At 35.8% G+C, this 26,418-nt stretch overlaps 1 protein-coding gene across 2 annotated transcripts in view; it reads right to left on the reverse strand.

Moving 5' to 3' along the window:
- The window catches only part of ENO4 (enolase 4), a 35,942-nt gene extending 9,832 nt beyond the window's left edge, over positions 1–26,110 (reverse strand). For both annotated transcript variants that reach the window (XM_074233568.1, XM_074233569.1), the window contains exons 1-10: positions 25,903–26,110; positions 22,664–22,792; positions 18,316–18,506; positions 16,182–16,327; positions 15,339–15,508; positions 15,115–15,246; positions 13,421–13,474; positions 10,950–11,006; positions 7,925–8,092; positions 1,915–2,040 (exon numbers count right to left, since the gene is read on the reverse strand). In XM_074233568.1, the coding sequence (XP_074089669.1) occupies positions 1,915–2,040; positions 7,925–8,092; positions 10,950–11,006; positions 13,421–13,474; positions 15,115–15,246; positions 15,339–15,508; positions 16,182–16,327; positions 18,316–18,506; positions 22,664–22,792; positions 25,903–26,061 (1,332 nt within the window). In that variant the 5' untranslated portion in view covers positions 26,062–26,110. The remainder of the gene's footprint in view (positions 1–1,914; positions 2,041–7,924; positions 8,093–10,949; positions 11,007–13,420; positions 13,475–15,114; positions 15,247–15,338; positions 15,509–16,181; positions 16,328–18,315; positions 18,507–22,663; positions 22,793–25,902) is intronic.
- Positions 26,111–26,418: the final 308 nt, after the last annotated feature.

The raw sequence follows: 26,418 nt of genomic DNA on the forward strand, positions 1-26,418 counted from the left end.
TATATATTATATATAATATATATATGTATATACCTAAATGTGTGTATATGCATATAGTATATACAATTATGGAAATTAGGCTAAAAATATTGTCCAATAAAAGTTGGAGTTTTGTGAAAAGAGCACCAGATTTGTCAAAATTCAAATCCTAACTCCATGGCTTATGAGGAACAAATCAAAGCTTCCCTGAGGCTATTTCCTCATCTGTAAAATGGGAGTGTTGGATACAGCTTCTAAAATTCCACCATTTCTGAATCTTCTTTAAAATAAATAAAAATCCTTTCCAATTCATGTTCTTTCATTCTTCCTTTGGGGAATAGTTCCAAATATACATGATTACTCTATTAGCAGTAATCAAAACATGGAACTGTGCTTATGTAATAATGATGTGTTTCTACATAAGTAGTCATTGCTAAAAAGACCTCCATCCTCAGGGCTTGTGTAGCTTTTTGCTTGCTGGCAGCCCAGTTCTAGAAAGGCATCATCAAATGTAATGGAGCATACCCAAATCAGACTGATTCCAATCTGCACTCTGAACAGACTTTTGATTCATTACTGAACCCAATCTGATATGCATTCAAAAGGTATTAACCAATCAAAGTGAATTTCCTGCGCTTATTCTTCCCTGCTTGGCTATATTCCTATGAGGAGGCAAGGACTGACATAAGCCCTTGATAAAGGATAGAGACCTTACATCTTTGCCTCCCCACAAAGATGTATTGGCTTGAGCATATGACCCTGTTGCAGCTTCTTTCTCTATTGCATCTATTCTTCCTACTTTTAGGTAATGGAGTATCAGAGATATCTACAAATACAGAAGCTTCAAAAACGTATACTATTAAGAGCCAGAAGTCTGGAAGCTGAAGTTCATTCAAGGATTTACCAGAAAACTTTAGTGAAGCGTGAAGCTCATATAATAGAACATATCTGGCCTTGTACAAATCAAAGGCAGTCAAGTGAAAGCAATATCGGTTCATTAATCGACTGTGCTAGCAACTATTCAGTTGCTTTACATTTTGTGTCTTCTCTTCCCAGGGACTGAGATGGTAGATGGTAGAGTGTAAATCCCAGTTTGATGGGGAATGCTTTGAAAATTCACATTTTACTGAATTGTTGCTTTATAAAAGCTCATTGATTTTAAGTGGTTAAATAAAAGTGAGTGCCACTAATCACTGGGGAATGATTAGATTGAATAGACAACAGAATGAGGATTTGAGCTGACAGCATTAGAGCAGAATCATGCCAACCCCTCAGGACATCCCTGGAATCTTGAGGTAGAGAGGTGATCATCTTTCTCAAGGTATGCATATTGAATAGGAAATTAAGTTCAGAGTTTTACTACAATAAGTAGCTATCACTCCAGGTAAGTGTTTTCATTATCTGTCTGCTGAGTCATCTTATTTAAAATGGTACAAGATTACACGTCAGCAATACAAGTCCAAATGATCACATACTAGAAATGGTGATATCCAAATTAATTAGTTATTAAAATAATAAAAACAATTGTTTGAATTTTTTTTATATATTTTCTCATGATTCTTGTAACTCCTTTTTTGAGGCAGGAAGAGGTATCATTTTACAAAAGAGGAAATAGAGATTCAGAGAGAGAGAGAGAGACAGAGAGAGAGAGAGAGAGAGAGAGAGAGAGAGAGAGAGAACAGGAATAAAAGTCATCTGACTCAAGTTCCAATACTTTTTCCAGGATACAATACTTCCCACCCCAGCACTATACTCAGAGGCCATGAGTTCAAATCCTAGCACTGTCACCTGTGTGACCTTGGATGTGTTGTTTGACCTCTCTGGGGCCCAGTTTCTCATTTACAAAATGAGAGATTAGCCTTCAATGACAGCAGCTTTAAATTTATCATCTTATGATCCTACCTTATAATCATGAGCTAAGGAGTGCCACCTTACCTCTTTCCGCACGGGATCAATTAATGCAGTTATTGAAGGGAATTTATTGATTAGGTCCACATATATATCAACCATCTCAGATGGATATTTGAATACTCCTGTTGTCACTTCATACTTCCCTCTGGTCTGATACAGAGAAGTAAAAAAGTTAATATGAAATGGGGATGTTGTTGTTCAGTTATTTTAGTCCTGATTCTTTGTTGGCTTATTTAGGGTTTTCGTGGCAAAGATGCTAGAGTGGTTTTTACATTTCCTCCTTCAGGTCATTTTATGGAGGAGGGAAAGTGAGGCAAACCAGGTTAAGTGACTTGCCCAGAGTCACATAACTAGTAAGTGACTGAGGCTAGATTCTAACTCAGGATTTCCTGACCATAGAACCAGAACTCTATCCATTGTAATACATATATGAACTATTATAATGCTTTATGGTTTACAAAATACTATCTTCACAAGAATCCTAGGTAATCATTATTATACCCATTTTACCACTAGGAAAACAGGATTAGTCACATTACTAATACATGAGAAAACTAGAATTCCATACCTAGTCTTGCCCCTTATAGTATGGTGTTTTCCTAATCGGGTTTATGGAATCCAGGTAAAGCAACAAACATTTATTAAGAATCTACTATAGGTTACAAAAGTAATAATCAGTGTTCTCAAGGAACTCATAGTCTAATCAGGGATTCAAAGTGTAGACCACCATGTTCAAACAAATTCAGGACAAATTGGCCATGATTGTAAAAGAAGGTATTAGCATTAGGAGAAGTGAAGAAAAGATTCTTGCAAAAAGCAGGGTTTTAGTTAAGATATGAAGAAAGGAGAAAGGTCATTCCAGGGCCGGGGCCAGCCAGTGAAAATTCCCCAAGTCTGGAGATAGTTTGTCTTGTGAGAGGGACAAGACCAGTGTCACTGGATTACAGAGAATGTGAAGAGGACTAAGATGTAAGAAAAGTAAAAAAGGTTCAGTAAAACACGTTATTTCAGATTGCATTTATCTGGGGGGGTGGGATCTTTTATATTTTATGTCAAATAATAGCTGTCAACACGGACTTGGGGAAAAGCTTAATACTGTTTCAAATGAAGTAACTGCTCTAAGCCAGATCCACATCCCCCATCGGACCCCACAGATTTCTTCCCACTTCTTTTAAAGGGAGCCTTATACATAGAGAGAAACCTGGAGGTACCGAGTGGGATGAAAAAATTACTTTGATTTAGGTTTTTTAAATTGTGCCAGACACCCAACTGTCTGGGTACAAGGACAATAAACTGAAGTAAGCCCATGGAACAAGACAACAGTGAGAACCCTGCCTACTCACTAGAGTCTAACTGTAGAGCTTAGTTTTGTAACCAACAATATACAAACAACTTTGTCATTCTAGGTAGGCCATGCTTCTGTTCTTAAACAACCTGAGATGTAAAATAGGACTGATGAAATATTGAAAAAAAGAATATGAAACAGATGGAGGTTTATATGGAGGCAATGATTCTATGCCATAATCTCATAGGATAGAACTTTGACTTCAATCCTATCATAAAAATGATGTGTCACTCTGATGTGGAGCTCCCAAAACCACATGAACTAGGAGAAAGAACACCAGATAAGAAATGCTGGGGTCTGGTCCAAGGCTCTCTCTCTAATTTACTGTATGATTCTAGGAAAATCACCTGACTTCTCTGGGAATCATTTCCTCAGTTTTTAAAACTTTATGTGTGTGGGGAGGGGTAGGATTATATGATCTCTATGGTTTCTTCTAATTCTAACACACTATGATTTTGATGGGAAATAGTTTTGAAGGATTAGTTTTCATTTCAGTTTCCATAATACTGGTTAAATTTTCTATGTGCAGCTACATATTTTTTTTAATACTAGGTGTCTCCATTTCACCCAGAATTATTGATAGAAGGACAATTCACAGGACTAATTCTACTTACTAAATGAGACAATGGTTTTGACTTTCTCAATTTATGACTCGGTCACTCATTCTTAGGCAACCTGCTGGCCTTCCACTGCTAAGGACTCAGCATATTAATTCAAACTTAGTCTAGTCACCTGATTGGTATAACCCATTGCAACCCAGAACTCAGGGGCTCTACAGATGATATACAAACCTCAGTAGGACCACAGTGCACAACTACATTGAATCAGTCATGTATTATCAAGTAAGTCAATCAGGAGGCATTTTGAATATTATTTATTATTACTATTATTCTCTTGCACAAATAAAGAAATAGATCCAAAGGCGAAATTTCCTAAGGTCACAAACACATATTACCTATTTTAGCTATCTAGATATTTTCATTTTTATAACACTTGTATTAACATTACAATAGTAGTCCATTAAAATGACAAATGTATTTTTAACATATTTCCTATTTTCAATTAAGGAGGGTGGTAAAAAGAACTAAATTGCTTTTTAGAAATCCTGGGATTACTGCTCCCCTTCCCTTAGGCTAAGGTCTAGTCTACAATTGCCCTACAACTTTCACAACTAGTGTTTTATGTGTTTACTTAAAGCCAGATTACTTTCTTAGAAGCCTGATTGCCTTCATCTCTGTTTATCTGGAAACCAGGCTCACTTACTCCATCTTTTCTGAGGATTTTTGGAAACAGCTGAACAAGAAAATAGATGCATTTAGGAGCCATTTATTCACTGCTTTTTATGGGGCAGGCACGGTCTCAATGCATTGGACATACAAAAATAAATCAAAACATAGTGTCTTCCTTCAAGGTTTATAATGGGGAAGAAAATGTGAACCTAGGTAGACATATACAAAGTAAAAATAAGGCAGTCTTAGAACAGAAGACACTAACAACTGGGGTATCTGAATGATTCTTGAGGTCAGGGATTCTAAGAGACAGAATTTAGGGAGAAGAGAATTGCAAACAGGAGGAGATCTGATGCAAAGCACAGAGACAGAGGAGTGTTTCATGTTAAGAACAGCTAGAAGGCCATTAAGGACTATAATCCCACAGCAGAAATCCCCAGTATGGAAGATGGAAACATAAACTTTACTTTAAAAAGTTCTAACAGCCATAAGAACTAGGAAGAACATTTAAATGGTTGTGGTAATATTGAATTCTGACCATATCAGGAGTTTGGGGGGAGGGGGGGAAGAGTTCCTGCTTTCAAGATGATCTGGTGATATCAATTGTATATATATACATATATGTATATATATACATATTATACACACATATATATATATATGTGTTTTGTTTTATTTTATTTTAAATAAAGTTTGGCTTCACCAAAGAATGTGGTGATAGTAGAATTGCATGATAAGGCCAAAAAAGTAAAATGACAGCCAGTTGTGAATGACTTTATATGCCAAACAGAGAAATTTTATTTACTCTTAGAGGTAATAGGAAACCACTTGATTTATTTAGTAGGAAGGTGATATTGTCAGACCTGAGCTTTAGGAAAAATCAATGACAGCAATGTGCAAGATGGACTTGAGACTAGGAGACCAATTAGAAAGTAATTACAATAGTTCATTCAGGAGGAGCTAATGATTATCCTTCATTTTCAAATAAGACTATGGTTTCAGGGGAGGTGATGCCAATGATAAGTACATGAATTGGATTTGAGTGAGGGGGATGTGCTGTCATCAGCCTCACTTTTTCCTCCAGAGCCATCTGAGTCCAGTAGCCAGATAGGAATCAGGATGACTGGAGATGGTCCAGGTGTGAGGTGATCAGGGTTAACTGACGACCAAGGTCACATAGCCATTAAGTGGCAAGTGTCCGGGTTTCAAACTCCTGTCCTCCTGAATCCAAAGCCAGTACTCTACCTACTGCACCACCTAGCTGCCCCTCCGGAGCTGATGAGGGCCTGCTTATGATTTAAGAGAAGAGACATACGAGAGGGATATTGTGTGAAGATGTACTTGAGGTAGAGAGATGTGAAAATAGGTCCAGGTGAAAGGTGATGAGGGCCAGAGGTAAGGTGGTAGCTGTATGTTTGGAGAGAAGGGGGACATATTGAGGGGATGTTGTAAGGAGAGAAATAATTCAATGATTGATTAGCTATGGGGGGGATCAAGGATGACACAAAGGTTATAAAACTATGGGAGTAGAAAGATGATAAAATCTTCAACAGTAATAAGGAGGTTCAGAAGAAAGGTAGGTTTGGAAGGAACATTGCTGAGCTATGTTTTGGACATGTTCAGTTTGAGATGATTATGGCATATCAAGTTTGAAATGTTTAATAATTAGTTGGAATGGAACTGGAGTTCACTGAGATATACTAAAGATTCATTATATATATGTGTATATATATATATATATATGAATAAAAAATGAAAAATCATCCACTCTATTTAAAGAACTGGAAGTACAAGTAGAAAGATGATGACAGTTCCTGCTCTCAAGAAGCTTAATTTTAAAAGGGAATATAGAGAGTTTCAGTTCCAAGTAAGATGGAAATGTCCCAGGGTAATATGCCTTTTAAAATGTAATTTCCACTAGTAAAATTTTGTCTATTTCTGATATTCAACCATTTGACAGGGTCAAGGACTTTGGGGGCCCCAAATCTTCTTTTTTGGATTCTCAGTAGCTGTGGCTGCTGATGAGGTGAGGTCTGCAGACCCTGCAGAAGTAGCTGTGAGGTCAGATGTCACCCCATCACAAGGATGATGACTACAGGGGATGGGCTGGAAGCAGAGCAATCTTGGTGTGCAATTATTTGATCTAAGGCTTCTTTGTACAATGGTAGAAGTTAATAATTGCTTATTGTACTGGCAAGGATGGGAATCATCTGTCCAAGCATAATAACTGAGGCAATGAAAGTTGATGAATTCACAAAGCTAGAGAGTATGGTAAGAAAAGAGAAGGGGTCTCAGAATAAAAAATCTTAGAGCTATATCCATAGATAATATACATGAATGGACAAAGAACCAGTAAAGGAGACTGAAAGGGGGCAACTAAGTAGGGGAAAAAATTCAAAATACAATAAATCACATAAAATAAAAGTAGAAAAGAACAGTATCATGGAAACTCAGAAAGGATAGAGTATTCAGAAGGAATAAGTGCTAAACAGTGTCAAATGTTACAGAGGAGTCAAGAAGATTGAGGAACTAAAAAACCATTAGACTCAGAACCTAAGACAACTGGCTACTTTAGAGAGTTTTCAGTTGAATAATGAGGATGGAAATCAGATTACAATAACATTTAGAAGGAAATGAGAGAAGAAATGGAGATGGCTGTATAAATGACTTTATCAAGGAGTTTAGCTCAGAAAGGGATATGAGATGCAGGAAAAATAGCTAATGGGAATGGTTCGATCAATTAAGTTTTGTTTTGAAAGAATAGGGGAGGGGGAAAAAGTAGATAATAAGACTGAAGTTGAGACAGTCAGAGGGGGAGGGAGGGAGAGAGAAAGAAAGAGAACAGAGGGAGAACAGAGAATAGAGAGAGAATAGAGAGTACAGAGAGAGAGAGAGAGAGAAGGTAGTTATTGAGGAAATATGTTGAAGAGTCAGGAGGTAATGGGATCAAGGACACAAGGGGTTGACCTTTGCAAGGATAAGGACCACTTATTCAGAGACACTGGAGGAAGGAGGAGACAGCTGGGATCACTTCAGAAAAATGAAATCCACTCTTGACCTTCCAAGGATTTGAATTATGCAGCTGCAGAATTCTAGAAAAGGGACCCTAATGATAGGTGTTCTAACAATGATGTTGATAAATAATGATACATTTAAGTTTGCAGAACACTATATACATTTGCAGAACACTATATACATTACTCTTATTTTCCAGTCCCCTCACTTGATAGATTGAAATTAAAGCCAGAGAAGTGAAGCAAAATGACACACTGAATGGCCAGTTTGAGACTATAATAAAGAGAGATGTCTGAGGTCATGGGGTGAAGATAATAAAACTCGAGCCCTCTGATTCATAAATACATTTCTTATTTTGCCATTCATTCCAATTTATATTATTATCTTGCTTTTAATATAACAGAGGAGGAGATTAATATGTGAAGATACCAAAAACAAAACTTACGTAGTCAATCAATTCATGGGCAGCACAATTTATGGCTAAATACAGGTTGATTCCTAACTCCAGTCCCAGGTTGCCACAGATTCCTTGTAGAAAGTTCAATGGCTGCTCAATAGTATCAAAGTTGATGGATAAGCAACCTATATAGGACAACTTGCCAACTATTTGAGTCTATAAGACAAAAGAAAACAATGTGTGCAAATAGAACATGTTATGGCACAGAGTGATATTTTGTAAATAGGCATAATCTAGAAAGTCAACTCTCCTCACGCTATGTGGAGTTAGCTTCCTGCCCCTCCTTCAACATTAGCTTTCTATATCAGGAAGCAAATTTAAAGATGTAAAAGATTGGGTGACAGGCAGCTAGGTGGCTCAATGGATAGAGCACCGGCCCTGGAGTCAGGAGTACCTGAGTTCAAATGTGGCCTTAGTCGCTTAATAATTAATTCCCTAGCTGTGTGGCCTTGGGCAAGCCACTTAACCCCATTGCCTTGCAAAAAAAAAAAAAGATTTGGTGATAGTTCCATATTCCTCTGTGGGCAGGATTTTTCCTGCTTATCTGTGAATACTGCATTTTTCTATACTTCTTACTATTCACTGTCATGACACATCTCATCTGCTCCTCATTTGTCAAAAGGCAAAGTTCATTTGGGGAGCAGTAACTTTTCCATTCTATAACATATACTTACTGTAGTAGGACCCTAGATTTATGATCATCAGTCATACTAGAGTATAATTGTTATTTCCCTCATTAGATCATGAGTTTCCTGAGGCCAGGGATTCTCTTTTGCCTCTTTTTGTATCTCTACCACTTAGGACAGTGTCTGGCACTTGGAAGGTGTTTAATAAATGTTTATTGATTGGTTTATTGATGACAAGTAAAAAAAGTATTACTTTTGTCACAGAGATTTGAATTTTTATTTATTTTTTTTGCTAGGCAATGGGGTTAAGTGGCTTGCCCAAGGCCATACAGCTAGGTAATTATTAAGTGTCTGAGGTCAGATTTGAACTCAGGTACTCCTGATTCCAGGGCCAGTGCTCTATCCACTGAGCCACCTAGCCTCCCCCAAAATTTGAATTTTAACAGAAATCAAAGTCTTAATGATACGAAGTTTTGAAATTTGATTTTAGACCCAGTCAGTCAATGGGGAAAGACCTGAAGGAGAAAGAGGCTTTGATAGAGGTCTATTCCCCTTATAAGGCAAGGCCAGATGACACTAGATAGATAAAAGGTTCTGACCTCTTCTTAAGGTACAGTTAAATATGGCAAATGAATAGTCCAAGTGAGATGTAAGTCATACTCAAAAGCATATAATAAATAGACTGAAAATGAGGTATCATGTTGAATAATTGACATGGAGTCAGGAAATCTGGATTTGAATCTATACTATACTAGTATGGGACCACAAATGGATCGTGTAAAGTCATGGAGTTTCAGTTTCCTTATCTGAAAATTGGAAAAAAATATTTGTTCTACCTGCCTCACAGGTAGTTATGAGGAAAGTGTCTGGTAAGGCCTATTATGTTAAATATGTTAAACACAAATGTACATGTTCAACTTTTAATGCCCCCCCCCATGGGTAGGAGAGGGGGGTGATAGGAAGATGTAGAATTCATAATTCTGCAAATGGATGAATGTTGGAAAATTACCATTGCATATAACTGGAAAACTAAAATTTCATTTAAAATTAAAAATAGGCATGAAGTAGGGGATAAATATACTGAAAACTCTTAACTATAAAATTTGCTAACATATACTATCAACTTCTTAATCTATCATTTAATATGCACCAAGGATATATATGTCTCAACATTTTACCAAAAGAAAAGATGACAATTGTCATCTTCAGTTGTTAGAGAATTGACTGACTTTGGTGGAAATTAACTATCTAAAGTATACAGAACCCTCCCTTTTTTATGAAAATGTAATAGAGTTAATCTGAATGTGTTACTGACTCAACATATACTGTTTTTATGAGTTGCCTTTGTTGCAAAACTTTCACTGTAAAATATGTTTGTTGTTATATTTACACATTGTTAACAAGTGAAGTGTTACTCCTTAACTTTCCTGACCAAATTTGAATTCATAGCAGCAATGTCTTTGAAATGGTTTTTACAATTCAATTGAAGTCAAAGAACAGATGGAAATGTCCTAGTTTAAGTCCTGGCTATCTCTATTATAAATCTGAATGAATATTCAACTTCCGTTCAATCATCCCAACCCTTCACTGGCAGAAGTTCTATGAATAATCCTGTTTCATGGTTATAACTGCTTTCCAAAAGTTCACTATGCCTGCAGCCTACTGCTGTTAATAACCAAGCAGCCTATTTAGGTAAGTTTATATCTCTAACAGGTGACGTGATTCAGTTTTTCGGAGCCCTATGCCTATCAAATATCCTAACCCTTCTTACAGGTTTGAAAAATAAAAATTTGTGGAGAAAATCTGCCTGGTATTATAATTATGTGTAAAAGTCCTTCTGTCAGGACTTAGACTGGCTGCCTTGGGAGAATTTCAAAAGCCTCTAGGAACTCTGTTTCTTTCTAATGCCCATATAACAGTAGAAATTTAATTTAAAATTAATTGGAAACTAAATATGAGTGGGTCAAAGGACAAATCATAAAAATAAACAATAATTTCACTAAAGAGAATGATAACAATGATACAACATAATAAAATGTTTGAGATACAGCCAAAGAGAACTCAAGGAAAAATTTATATCTCTAAAACTATTACATCAATAAAATAGGAAAAAAAGATCAATGAATTGTGTATGCAGCTATAAAAACCTAGAAAAAAGCACAAATTAAAAATCCCCAATTAAACACCAACTCCAAAATCCTGAAATCCAAAGGTGAGATTAATAATATAGAAAAAATTATTGACCTAATATATAAAACTTATGAAAAAAGATATATTAAAAATTAATTAATTGGATTTAAAATAAAAAGCCCATGTAGCTGTAGAATTAATTGCAAGTTTGTATATAAATATGCACTTAATTTATATTTATTGATTGATTTACTTACTGAACCTTTTTTCCCTCCATTTTGGCCTTTTTTGGACTCTGGTTTTGGAGTATGGGGCTATGAAAAAGAAATAAAACTGATCAAGAATCATATTGGATTCAAAGAAACAGATCAGCAGAAACAGCCATCACATTTGCTTTCCAAGACATCACAGCAATGATACAGCACCACAGGTTCTATCTATATTTAATTGCAATTTCTCTGTTTATATCTTTGGTATCAGATTTTTATTTGGGTAACTCATACGATTTTACATAGAGACTCATTATAGAATATTTTAATAAACCTGTGTAAACTCTATCAATGGCTCCCAAAACTTTTTTTGAAATGTGACTGAGTGTCTGTCAGTTGGGAATGAGCATGATGGGGAGTAAGAGATTTTCCTTGGTCAACCTTTGTCAACCATATCCATTATCCACAATGGATACATACATACATATGAAGTGGGACTCTACAGCAATGTCATTTTCAAGAACTGTCTTCAGGGTCTACAATATATGACTGTTTTGTTTTTTTCCATATTCTCAATGGTGGCAAATCACCATCCTGTGAAGGTGGATTTTACTTTTGAAAAAGGCCAAAAATGATTTTGGAGCCAAACTTGGTAAGGTAGAAGATCAACCTGGATAAAATTACTTAGGGTTCAAAAAAAAAAACAAACCAAGAAGTGACTAGAAAATAGTGAGAATGATTGTTTTGTATGCCTTATAAAAAAAGACTCTTGATGGTAGTTATAAAAGAGTTCAAAAGCATCTGAATTATGGAAACATTACTAGAATAAGTAATATAAAGGAATAAGTGTATAATTTTCCAAAGGTATTACTTTAACAGGAACTACATATTTAATGAGTTCTGTCCATCTATTGAAAAAACCCATCTCATTCTTTTATAGTCATATATCATAAATGTATACATATAGCATTCATCCTCTGTCTTCTTTCAATTGTCACTTCCACATATCCACATATAGGCACACAAAATTACAGAAGCTCAGAATGTCACCAGATATGGTTCTTTTCATTTTCCCTTCTCCCATGGTACTTTGTATCTAATAGAGACTCAATGAATATTTAATTGAGAAAAATCATATAGCTTTCTTCTCTTAGTTCATTGAATTTCTGTTCAATAGTGATAGAACATCAGATTCCCATCCTTTACTTAATGAAAAACTATGAAAACCAGTTGTTTTCTTTATAGATGGATTATTTTTTAAAAACTAAACTATAATCAAACTTAACAAACAAAACTTTTTGTTAACAAGCCTTAGACATTCAATAAACTCATGAAAGTGGTCCATGCAATTACAGGGAAAGAATCTGGAAAAAATGTGTTTGTTACTTATCTCCACCAACCCCCCAATGGCCCAAAACAGCAGTACCAAGAATTCTGTAACTGAAGCAAAGAATAGTAATGGCAATAAACTATGGGCCTAGACTTGACATTTTCTACTTTGAAAAGCAAAGTCATGTCTTTGGTGCTTTCATTCATTTTCATAAATGCTTTGTGTTGATTTGAGCTTTAATGTGACTGATGACAGTCATTACCTACTGAAAATATTCCATTTCTTCAGTCCATTTTTCAAAATGGATTTAAAATGAAGAACTAATGGATGGCTGTGCTTAACTGTTTTTAAAAATCTGATGCCCCCTTATACCCTTAAAATAACATTTTTTTTCTCTGCATTGCTAGTATTCTAACCTATGAAACCTCTTTTAAAAGAATTTGGTCAAGTAACATAATAGTCACATTTTTTTATGTTTAAACACTTGGAATTTGGTTACATCTCCTTTCAAAAGAAGCATGCCATAAAGAAAAAAAGCACTGCTCCAGAATTTAGCAGACTTGGGTTCTTAGTCCTGGTTCTACCATCAACTTTATGTATCACCTCAGCTAAGTCATTTCACTTTTCCAGGGCTGTTTTCTCATTGGTAAAATGATGTCAGCTGAACTAAAGAATCTTCAAGATATCTTGCATTGCTAATATTCAACATTAAATTTATGGGGGGAGGGGGGAGGTCTTTAATTTCATCAGTATGATTAACAAGAAAATGATGGCTATTACCAAGTACCTTAAGTCTAGGTTTCAAACACTTGACTCTGTCCCCAAAAGTCAATGTCACTTCCAAGGACTTAAAAATGGTGCTTTTCTGAGTCTTATTCCCTCCCCCAGAAGATTCTTACCTGTTATTTCAGAGACCAGTGTATGATATTAGGGACATGGAGTCATATAGCTCTTCTCTCCAAAGTCAGACAAGGTCTTACATTGGGATCACTTCCCTTTGAAATAGCAATCAAGCCCCCATATTAAACTAGAATTGGGACCCTTACCCCATCAGACAATGTATAAATATAAATGACAAAAAGATTCAGTAGAAAATATAGAAAATTCCCTAATATATGCTATATTTGATCCTAGAAAGTATATGAGTATGTATTAACACATTAAATAGCAATTAAATCTCTTTACTTACTTTGTCAATCATCTTAGTAATTTGTTTCTGAATTTCTAAAAGCATTGTGATACCCTGCAAATGAAATCAGTTTTAATAAAATTAGTTTTGTAATATTTTAAATGGAAAAATTTATACAACATAAAACTAGTATGAAACACTCAGATCTATTCAGATTACATTACTGCATTCATACATTCTATGTAGTTCAGACAAATAGACTTTCTGTTTTCTCCTACACAGTAGTCCATCTCCTATTCCTGTGTCTTTACATTGACTATATCCCCATACCTGTAATATACTTCCACCACATTTTGGCCTCTTAAAGAGTCCCTGGCTTCCATCAAGATTACCCAAGAACCACCTTCTCTTTCCAGCTACAACCAACAATGATGATACAACAATAACGGTAATATCAACAACTGTGAGGTTGATGAGTCACTTTACAAATATTACCTCATTTCATCTTCATAATAACCTGGGAGATAGATGCTTTTTATCATCACCATTTTACAAATGAGTTAACTTAGACAAAAGTGAAATAATTTGCCTTAGATCACAAAATTTCTGAAATAAAGTTTCTGAGGCAAGATCTGAATTCAGAGTTTCCTAACTCTGGATCCAGGTTACTATCCACTGCAAAATTTAACTTCTCAGTGCTTTCCTTTCCTCTTCTCTACCCCCTCCCCAAATTTTTTGTGTTTACTTTACAAACATATTTTATATTCTTATTGCTATGCATTATTATATTACATGTATTATATTGCATGTTCATTGCATATAACACACAATCTATATTGTCCACATTGTCTTCCTGATAGAATGTCAACTCCTTCAGGTTAGGAGTCACTTCATTTTTGTCTTCTATTTTCCAGTGCCTAGTACTATATGTCTGGCACACAGGAAGAGATTAATAAATGCTTTTTATATTTTCTGTATCATGGAAAGGTAAGGCCAAAGAGAAACTGTTTTTCAGTAGTTTCAGTTGTGTCTAACTCTTCATGACCCCATTTTGAACTTTCTTGGCAAAACTACTATAATAGTAATGGGCAGTTAGGTGGTGCAGTGGATAGAGCACCAGCCCTGGTGGTGGACCTGAGTTCAAATTAGGCCTCAGACACTCAATACTTACTTAGCTATATGACTTTGAGCAATTCACTTAACCCCATTGCCTTGCCAAAAAAAAAACCACCCAAAAAATAGTGTAGTAGTTTGACATTCCTTTTTCAGGCTGTCCCCTATTTTACAGATGAGGAGCTGAGGCAAATAGGGATTTAGTGACTTGCCCAGGTTCACACAAGTAGTAAGCCTCTGAAGTCAAATTTGAATTCAGATCTTTTTGACTCTAAGCCCAGTGTTCCATCCACTGCATCATCTAACTGCTCAAGCCTAGAGTAAGTTCTACTCATAAACAGATTCCAGTTTCCCTAATCAGCCAGTATTGCTATTATATAACTAATTAGATTGATCAGATGTGTATATATTCCACTTGTAGAACATTTAATAAATGAAAAAATAAAGATGTCTAATTTTGATTAAAGTTCCATTTTGTGACAATTCTTCCTTTTACTCCACCCCTTCCAGAAAGTTCTTTCCATTTTTCTCCTTTAATTCCTCCACCTCTGGGGTCATAAATCTAGTGGACCTAAAAGGAGAAAATGCAATGATGATGAAGAGTATTTTTTTCTAAAATGTTGTGAGAGAGCCTGAAATACTTGTTGAACTGTTAATCCAGGATGTGGAATGCAGATCACTTCTTTCATCAGATTAAGCTTTCCAGATGATGACTTCCCACAGCTGAGCATGGTGACCATCAGTAAAGGAAGACTCAGTGCAGTTGGTGATTCCTAGAAATGGGGACAGACACATGAAAACAAGAATTTTAAAAAAAGGTCATTGTTGACCATGCAATTAACTTGCCCCTGACATAGATACTGACCTGTTTGTTTTTCAGTGATGCAATATTTAAATACAATGGAGTATTGGTCAGTTGGGCACAAGTTTTAGCCACAGCTAATGATACGACACCTATGGCCATACTACCATGGAGTATGGGCTCAGGAGGCTCTGCTGGTGGGAGTGGTTTCTCTGGAAGAGTCTCCTTCCTTCCTGGAGATTGGAAAAGACACAAAAAGGCACTCAATGGACATGGGAGACCTGTTCTTGAATCTTTTCTGTTGGTTGATTGTTTTGTTAGGAGTTTGTTTCCTCTTTAGTAGAATTATTGTTATATTACTTTAACTATCACTGGCAGTTTATATAACCTTTAGGGATTCTTTCTTCACTTTCACATTCATTTGAGACCAAACCAACAAGGCTGTATATGAGACAGGAAGCAAGAATGGACATGTTCAAACATAGGGGAACTCCTTTCTAAGGAACTCTTTTATTCGTGTTTAAGAGTCCTACCCCCAAATAGGGTCTGGGTTTCTAGTCTACAAGCAGGGTCATGCTTTGTTCCTTATCTGGGGAGTTATAGGGAAAGGGGTAGAGAAGATGGAAGAAGAAAAGAGTGTAAACCAAAGAAAATCTTTTAGAGAGGAGGAAATCCCATCATAGCTTTCTGAATCTCCTTGAACACACAGTTGCTTTCTAGTGATCTAGCACTTTAGTAAGGATGAAACATAATTCTATGGTGGGTAGGTTACAAAGTTTAGCTCAGATTTGCCCCCAAAAGTGACTTTGGAGGCAGAATCTAAGTCAAAGGAACCAAGAAAATCTCTTAGCTCTCCTTTTTCACACTGATGCTAAAGAACCATCCAGAAATTCATGAAACTCAAACCTCTTTGTCCTTTCTTCTTTGAAGGTGGTGGAGGGGGTGGGAGTGGTGTTGGTGTTGGTTGGGGTGCAAAAGAAAATGACTGCTCCAAGCTCAGTTCTAATTCTTTACTCTCTTTATCTTCTTGTACTTTGTTTGCCAAAAAGTTCCTGGATGGGGACAAAAACATTCTATTGTAATACTCTTATTAAAAATGCCATTTTGTCATGTGGTTGAGTTGCCCACAAAGACATTGTTAGTGTTTTATGGATTAACTTTACTTTTTAATTGCTTGAGAAAACCAAGCCATCATTTGAATTTCTAGCTCAAATAATTTTGCTAAAAAAATGTTTTGAAATTGAAAATAATTTTGGACCTAAATCAATCAAATATCTGCTTAGATTTCATCCATTCTTAATTTTAGAAATATTTAAAAATAACATTTAAGTTATCTGAAGTTATCTAATCTGATGAATTATTGCTATTTTTATTTAAATGAACAAATTTGTGGGCAGCATGGTGGTGTAGTAGATAGAGTGCTAGGTTTGGAATCAGGAAAACTCATCTTTGTGAGTTCAAATCTGGCTTCAGACACTTACTTGCTGTGTGATCCTGGGAAAATCACTTAACTCTGCCTCAGTTCCTCATCTGTAAAATGAACTGGAGAAGGAAATGATAAACCACTCCATCATCTTTGCCAAGAAAATCCCAAATGGGGTCACAGAGTCTGACAAGACTATTATTACTGAACAATAACAAAATCAAAGTAAGAAAGTAAAGAAGAATGAAACTATGTATTTTCATTAATTTGCTTATTGTATCATTGTAAAAAAGTGACAATCATTCCAAAATGTGGTGACATATTTTCTAATAATGACAATAACAATAATATATTGCATCTATGCCACATTTTATTATTTATTTATCTTTTGTGTGAGATAAGGAGTACAAATATTTCCATTTTACATGGGAGGAAACAGAGGCTGAGAGAAAAAAGAGAGACATTTAATAAATGACAGAGCTGGAACTCAAATAAAGGTCTTCTGACCCCTTCTGCTATGCTCTTCCATTTGTTATTCATTCATACAATAAACATCATGATTTGACACTGCTTATTATGCAGCATGCTATGCTAGGTACTTTGGATAAAAAGATGAAATGATACCCTTTGCCCTCAGGAAACTTATAAATTCATAGGATGACAAGCCATATATTAAGGCAAACTGTGCTAGCTGTGAAGGAAAAGTTGGTGACAGGTACAAAATTGGGACAAGAGGAATTATTTTAGTTGGGATGGGTAATCTGTAATTGTTTCATCACTCTTGAAGTAAAGAGAAGGATTTCAGAAAATGGAGTTAGGAAGAAATCTATTTCAGGTGAGGGGAGAGCTTGATCAACTCCATGGAGGCAGTAGGGAAGAGAAGAGGATTTGTATTCATGGAGTACCTACATGGCAGGAACTTTGTATTCTAAGCACCAAGTGTTATGTATGCTAATTGCCTGTTACAATTATCCATGATCCTCACAATAACCCCGTGAAGTAGATCTTATATTATCATCCTCATTTTATAGTTGGGGAAACTAAGGCAAATAGAGAAGAGATACTAGTCTAATTTGAATAGAATGCAGATCTTGTAGAGGGGAGATGTACAAAATAAGGAAAGATCTAGACTAGGAAGGATTTTGAATTCCAGGGCAAAGAATTTTCCTTTGAGCTTGTATTTAATTCTTTGGGCAAAGGTGTGGCATTAACAGACCTGTGAAGTAGGAAGATTCTTTTGACAAAAACTGGGAAAGGTAGATTGGTGAGGGGCAAGATTAGAGGCAAGGAGACCAATTAGAAGGATCTTATCAAGATTCATACAAAGGTAGTGAGGGGTTGGATTTTAGTGGTTTCAGTAGGAATGGAAAGGAGAGGACAAATATAGAGCCTGTTCTGAAATTATTGTCAAAAAATTTGTCAAATAAATAAATCTTGTACAAATATGTCAAAAAATGTGTAAAAAGTATAATGTAATAAAAGAAACATTGGGTTTGAAGTCAGAAGTTCTGTGGTCAAATTTCAGCTTTGGAACTTGGCACCTCTTTTCTTAAACTGGTTTCAGGGAGCTACCTTTAGAAAAGAGACCCTTTACCATGGCATGTACAAAAGACTTACGTGAGTAACCGATCTACCACCTCCTGTTGGGTTGGTTCCAGCCCTTCCAGAAGCTCAGTCATTGACTCGTTTACCCACTGCACAGCTGTGCTGATGGCTTCATTACGCTCAAATTCTACTGTATCCACCATATCTGGCATTGCAGTTTCCAGGACATCAAAGTGAGAAGACATGATAGCAGAAGTAATACTCTGAAAGTCATACAAATTAATTCTACTTTCTAGTCAAGTTGCAGGAATATCACCAAAATGAACAACTCCACTTTTTCTTCTTGAAATAATGAATCCTAACACTGAGATATTTTGACATCATTTGGGGGGCAGAGAAAGTGAAGATGTAATTTTGTTTCAAAATAAATTAACCTTTTAAATTTCTAGATTGCATTATTATCAACATCTTTGCATAAGTAGATAATAGTTCCTTGCAATGCTTATATTCTAACCTAAGAAAAAGAAATGTGAGGAATATACAATACTTTGCAGTTTCAAAGTACCAGTAAGTATCACTTAGTATTATTATTATTATAGAGCAAGGGGAAAATACTGGTCTGAGTTACTCAAGAACAGGGTTCTAGTGCTGACTGGCAGAAACTTATGACTGTGGCCAAATCATTTCCCTTCTTTGGGCTTGTTTCCCCTTCTATAAAATGTAAGCCTGGATGACTGATTGCTAAAATCCCTTTCCAGTCATTAGCAATCTATGATTCTAATACAATAATAAATTTTATATTTATTATTCTTGAGATAAATGCAACAGAAGCAGTTATTTGTTAACAATTATATATTAAATATAGTATAAAAGTTTATCACACCAAAGAGTACCTATGACAACAATCTGTCTCTTATAAATGAACTCCTCTATGTATAACTTACAGCAGAGAGTCCAACACTTTGACTGGGTTTATAGTATTGATTATATTAAAATAGAATATGAAATCTGGCAAGGACCTTAGAAATCAAACATTTTAATAAGGAGAAAACAAACCCAAAGAGGGGAAACTGACTTGTCCAAAGTCAGTCAATCAGTTTTTATGAAGCACCCATGGCATTGTGGTAAGGGCTGGGGGATACAAAGAAAGGCAAAAGAAGCAGTCCCTTCTCTCACAGTCTAATAGAGGAGACAACATGCAAACAAGATATATATGTATGTATATATATATATATATATTATAATAAATTGAAGGCAATCAGCACTAGAAAGACATGAGCACTAAGTGGGACTGGAACAGCTTCTTATAAACAGTAGGATTTTAGTTGGGACTTAAGGGAAATCAGGAAGAAGTGAGGAAGAAGTTAATTTTAGGCTTGGAAGAGAGTCAATGAAAGTGTCAATAATTAAAAGATGGGTTGTCTTATGTGAAGAAAGTAAGCAAACTAGTGACACTGGTTTGAAGAGTATGTGGGATTGAACCAGATGAAAGAAGTATGGAATGGTCAGCCATGTACATAATGAAGAGCTTTGAAAGATAGAGGATTTTATATTTGATCCTGGGAGTGATAGGTAATTACTGGAATTTATTGCATTGAGGAAGAAGGAAGATTGACATAGTCAGATCTAAGCTTTAAGATGACCAATTTGACATTTGCACAGAGAATTTCCTGGAGTGGAAGGAGAGGCAGTGAGATCAACCAGAAGACTATTAAAATAGCCCAGGTGTGAGGTGATTAAAGACCTGGACTTGGCTGTGAGTTTGTCAGAAGACATAAAGGAGTCCTATGTGAGATGTTATGCGGGTAGAATTGATAAGACTCAACAGCAGATTAGATAAATTAGATAGTGAGGAGTTGATGATAACACTTAGGTTATGAGACTGGAGAAGTGAAAAGATCATAATCTCTTAGTGGCAAAGTTGAGACTAGAATGTAGATCTTCAGACTTTCAATGCAGTGGTTTCTCCACTATTTTATTCTGTTGTGTCAAGACCCAAAACAAACTACTTAGGTACCTAAAATATTTAAATTTAAGTCTATACCAAAAGAAAGGGGGAATTATGTTCCTTTGGACACATTTCTGGTTGTCAGTCTCCTTAAAACATTACACACAAAACTGAAGTCAATATATTAACCTAAACTGTGGGTGTTGTTTAGACTGGGGGAATGTAAATATAATGCATTTTTAGTGCTCTGTAATTGAAAAAAATAAAATAAAAGCTCCAGGAAACATATTCTAGGGTTAAGTAAAAAATAAATTCTGATAGGCCAGACATATTCTTAAAAAGATATTAAAAATGGTAATCAATGGATTGTCAGGGAAATGTGCATTTGTTATTCAGTCGTGTCTGACTCTTTATGACCCCAAGGACCATAGTATGCTAGGTCCTTCTATCCTCCACTTAATGTTTATATATATATACATATATATATATATACATATATATATATATATGTTAAGTTTCAAACCAGTTTTAACACTCTCCCCTTTCACCCTCATCAAGAAATTTCTTAGTTCCTCCTTCACTTTCTGACATCAGAGAGGTTATCATCTGCCTATGTAAGATTGTTGATATTTCTCCTGGCAACCTAAATTCCAGTTTTTGATTCATCCAACCTGGTATTTCACACATTATATTCTACATGTAAATTAAATAAATAAGGTACTACTTTTCCAATCTTAAACCAATCGACTGTTCCATATTCATTTCTAATTGCTGCTTCTTACAGGTTCCTTCCTTACAGGTTATGTTCAAAGGTTTTTAATAGTCAATAGAGTCAATGGAGTAGAAACAGATGCTTTTCTGGAACTCTCTTGCTTTCTCCATAAATCAGCAACTGTTGGCAATTTGGTCTCCAGTTCCTCTGCTTCTTTGAAAAGCAGCCTACTCTTGGTAATTCTCAGTTTACTTATTGCTGAAGTCTATCTTGCAGAATCTAAAGCTTAACTTTGTGGGTGTGTGAAATAGGTACAATTATTTAGTTATCTGAACAAGGGTTTGTTGTTCTTTAGAATTAGGACATAAATTGTTCTTTTCCAATCTAGTGGCCTCTATTGAGTTTTCCAAATTTGCTGGCATACTAGATAAAAATCTTTAAAAGCAACATCTTTTAGTATTTTACGTAGCTCAGCTGGAATTCTATCATCTTCACTAGACTCATTGCTAGCAATGCTTCCCAAGGCCACTTTACTTCTTTCTCCAGGATGTCTGCTTCTAGATCAGTAATCACACCACTGTGGTTATCTCTGATAATAAAAGATCTCTTGTGATAATAAAAGATCTCTTGTATAGTTTTTTCATGTATTCTTGACACATCTTAATCTCTTATGCTTCTGTTAATTAAATAAAATTAATTAATTAATTAATTAAAATTAAATCCCTATCAACTTTTGCCTTTATCATGCACATTTTTATGTGAATCATTCTTTTGATATCTCTAGTTTTCATGAAGAGATCTCTTGTCTTTATTATTTTTATTTTATCTCTTTGTATTGTTCATTTAAGAAAAACCTTTGATCTCTCCTTGCTATAATTTGAAATTCTGCATTCAGTTGGGTCTATCTTTTCCTTTTTTCCTTTATCTTTCATTCTTCTTTCCTCAGCTATTTGTAAAGCCTCATCAGACAGCCATTTTATTTTCTTGCTCTTCTTTTTCTTTGGAATTTTTTAGTTATGATCTTATAATTTCCACCTTCCTGATTCTGGATACTAGAACAGGTAAGGAATGTATGAGCTATTTTGGTGATAAATCACATTGTCAACTGATAGTGATTGTTATCTATGAAAGTTCCTAAGTGTATTTTAAAAGTGTTATTTACATAATTCATATCTCTTAGAATCATCATATGTAAAAATTGGAAAAGACTAGCTATTATTTTTATTTTAAGTATGGTATAATTTAAAAACAAAAAGGTGAAAAAAATAGCTCCCAATCATATGGTCATTAAATGACAAAGTCAGTGTTCAAATTTGTATCTTTTTACTGTATACCCAATGTTCTTTCAGCTACACTTCTATAAGTAAACAATATTATTATAACTGAATTTTAAAATACTTTTAGTTAACCAGTCAGCTACAATTTATTAAGCAGAAGTGCTGTGAAAAGATTTGGAGATACAAAGATAAAAGATAGTCTGTCTTCTCAAGGAGCTCAGGGTCTAATACAAATGTAGAAACATTCAAAAATACAACACACAAACATACAAGCAAATAATATATACACACAAAATAAACAGGGAAATCACAGAGGGAAATTACTAGCATTATTAATGTCATTATTATAATTACTAATTTTTTTCAGTTCAAATAAATCATCATTAGTTTCTCAGTACTTTGAAATCCAGAGTACAGTAAAGAACTATCATGAATAAAAATGTAAAAATAAAACACAGGAAAGAAAAACATGCAGTTCCATACCTTAACCAGGTTTTGAATTGTGCAGAATACTTCAACTCTGAGAGTTTGGTGACCCATACCATCCAATACTATTCTCCCTATTACTTTGTATATGGTAGCAGGCTTTGCAAGTTTCGAAAAGCAGTTTGCCTTCAAAATAAAAATAAGCACTGTAAAATTATAAATATCAAATTTCTTTTTTATTCAAGGTGTCATGTCAGTCATATAATTTGCTTTACTGTTTGTTTTAAACCTATTCTTGGGTTCAATTCCTAGTACCTGAATTTGATAATGGCAGCTTAGTTAGAACAAGTCTTTCCTTAAAGGACAGCGATGTAAGTTCATCCCAATGCTGTATGCCTCTTCAGACAACAGCATGGAAAGATAGCTTTTGAACAAAGTACCCCTTGGTATTTTTTAATGTATACCCCAAGTGTCAATCTAATTCTTTAAGCAATATACCTAATCTGAAAAATAGATCAATTGACATTAAAGCCTATTATAATCCTGAATTCTGAGTCAACTAATATCTATTGCTCTCAGTAAGATAACTTATCTGATATTATAATGGTGGGGGGAAGCTCAGCAGCTGTATGCATTCACCACGAATCCATGAATATTCCTAGACAATAAAGAAGTTTGTTACAAATCCTAGCAAAACCCTAGTTTTAATGAGTGAAGAGGGTAGAAATCATTTGGAGAGATTTCAGAAAAGAGACTGAAGATGGAAAGTGAAGATGAAGTAGGAAACTCTCTTAAAGTATTCATTTGAGCTGGAAAAGAAACCAGATGACAGAGGAAAAAGAGGAGTTCATAAAACAAAGAAAAAAATTATCCTCTCATAACAATACTTTAAGAGTTAGGAGGAAAGAGAGGAAGTAATTTGGCTAAGAAGCAAAACTACATCCCACCTCATTATGACATTGGTTTACTGTAATCTCATATAGTATTGATTTAAGGGCTCACATTCTGTACAATAGACAATAATGTACATTCTAAAATAAATAAAAGCATACAGAATGTACATCAAAAACTAAAAGTCAACAATGTATCAGAGAAGATGCTACAGCAGAAAATAATCTGAACTTTTTTTCCTCATTGCATGCTGTTTTGAACTTAATTTATGTTGTAGAATGAGTAAGGGACTAATTGAACTTACATGGAAATGAGGAAACAATTATATTGTATCCACTTTTTTATTTCAACTCTTTAGCAAAACAAGATTACATGGATAATAATAAATAGTTTCATTTAGACTCCAGGCAGATGTGAGATGCCCCCAAAGAGCCCATTAAGGACCCATTAACATGCTGCCTGTTTAGTACAACATCAAATGTAGTTTTTGGACAAAGTTAGAAGAGACCTTAGTTTTTAAGACTCCTACTTTCCAATAGTGAAAATTTCCAGGAGACATTTAATCAATGGACTCATTTGGTTTTACAATCAGATGATTGTAAGGAGACCCTATCTATAAAGTTCTAGTGAATGTCTTCTTTTTTTTGTCATCAAATCCTAAGCATTCCTCAAAATCCAAATCTAGTCCCCTGATTTCTGTGAACTTTCCCCAATCACCACAGCCTACTTTGTTCTCAGTCAGTCAGCTAGCATTTATTAAGCCTTTTTGGATGCTAGGTATTGTATTGGGTATACAAAGAAAAGCAAAGGACTGTCTCTACTCTCTAGAAGTTTTTAATCTAAAATTTTATCTTTTTCCTTCTCTGTAATCCTAATAGTTTTTCATCTGTGCCACATATTCAAGTAGGTGATTAATTTGCTTAAGGTTCCCATTGTTTCACATATCAGGTCTTTTCTTCCCAATTGGTATAAACTATGGTAGGGCATAAACTATTTTACATCAACCTGGTGCTTTAAAAAGAACACAAGACCAGAAGTCAAGTGACCTTGATTTTAGTTCTGGTTCTCTATGACTGAATTTGGGCATCTTACATCTTCCCCTTGGTTTCTTCATGGGTAAAATGAAGGATTGAATAGATAGCTTTTAAGGGCTCTCTTGGGCCTACATTTCTTTTTCTGATATTATCTCCCATCATCATCAGCTTACTGAGCACCTACAACACATAAGACTCACAGCCGAATAAACACTAGTTGACTTGAAGGAGGATACATATTACTATTCAGGACTATTTTTCCAATCTCATATTTCTGTGTCTCATAAACTACAGGTGGGCAGAACCAGGACCCTGGTAACTTCAATTTTGTCTAATGTTGCCCTTTTCAAATAAGAATGACAGTGCCTCATATTTCCGAAGCATTTAACAGTCAAAGAGCATTGCATCATCTAATCCTCATAGCCTTGTGAGGTTCAGGGGCAGCTAGGTGGCACAGTGTTTGGAGCACCAGCCCTGGAGACAGGAGGACCTGAGTTCAAATTTTTCCCTCAAACACTTATTACCTACCTGTTGACCTTAGGCAAGTCATTTAACCCCATTGCCTTGTTTTAAAAAAAAAGTGAATAACCTTGTGCAGGTTCATTTCCAAAGGAGTATTATCTCCATTTTTGACACATAAAGTTGAGGCTCAGTGATTCACAGCAGAAAATAAACTGAAGTGTTTTTTTTTCTCATTGCATGCAGTTTTTTACATAATTCATATTGTAGAATGAGTAAAGGGCTCATTGAAATTATATGGGAACAAGGAAACAATTACATTGCATGCCCTTTTTGATTTCTACTCTTCAGCAAAAGAAGGTTTCGTGGATAATGCAAACAGCTATCAAGGAATTTGCCCAGACTAAAACACACATCTGAGAAGTTAAGAGCCTTTAAGAAACTTTTGGTATCACAGAAAAATTGAAATTGTAATCAGAACCATCTCTATCGGGATTTGACCTTGACACTTGCTCAACAGATACCACGGACAAGTCACCCCAATCTTTGTGAGACTCAGTTTGTTCCTCTGTAAAATAGGAATAATTTTACTTACCTATCTCCTATAAAGCTCTATATAAATGTGAGTTAGGTTCTCTTCCCCTTCCCCCAAGACACACATCATTCTCCCCCCTCTCCTTTTCTCCTAAACACACACACACAACACTCATGCACTCCCTCCCTCCCTCTCAATTCTGGCTATTTTTCCATCCCCTTTGACAGGATACACAGTAATTCCCCCCCCATTTGTTTCCTCTCTTCCTAGCCCTTCCCAGTCCCAGTCCCAAGAGTCAGAGAGCACGGCACACTAAAAGGCGCCCTTTGGGGGCATCCTCTCTTCGGAGCTGCCGCTTTGGGTGGATGCCAGCGTACCAGGTGCCCATAGACGTCTGGGGGCTGGAGGTAAAAGGTGGAGTTGAGCAGGTCCTCCAGCTGCCGGGGCACATCGTTCGTTCGATAATACTCCACGGCCCGCAGCTTCAGTTTGTACAGCTGTTGGGCACTATTTCGGCCACCTCCTCCATCCCCCATGGTCGCAAATGAGCCGGACCACAGCTGGAACAAGTCCTGGACTCGTGAGCGTCCTCAGCGTTGCTAGGCAACACGACAATGGACCGCGCTCGCAGCTCGCGAGAGCTCTTTTGGCTGGTGCTGTTTCTTGCTTCCCTCTGTGCTCTCCCCTTTCTCTTCTCTATGCCTTCCGCTGTCTCCCCACTCTTCCTTTCCCTCCTTCCCTTTTCTTTCTCCTCCCCCTTTTTTACTCTCCCCTAATCCCTCTCTCTTCCCTCTCTTCTCTCCATCCTCTCCCCCTCTTTTTCCTACTTCTTTTCTTCTCCCCTTCCCTTTTATTCCCCTTCCTCTCCCTCTCTCCCCATCTCCCCTTCCTTT

Source organism: Macrotis lagotis, chromosome 4 (genome assembly GCF_037893015.1).
Source record: "Macrotis lagotis isolate mMagLag1 chromosome 4, bilby.v1.9.chrom.fasta, whole genome shotgun sequence".
Lineage (NCBI taxonomy): Eukaryota > Metazoa > Chordata > Mammalia > Peramelemorphia > Peramelidae > Macrotis > Macrotis lagotis.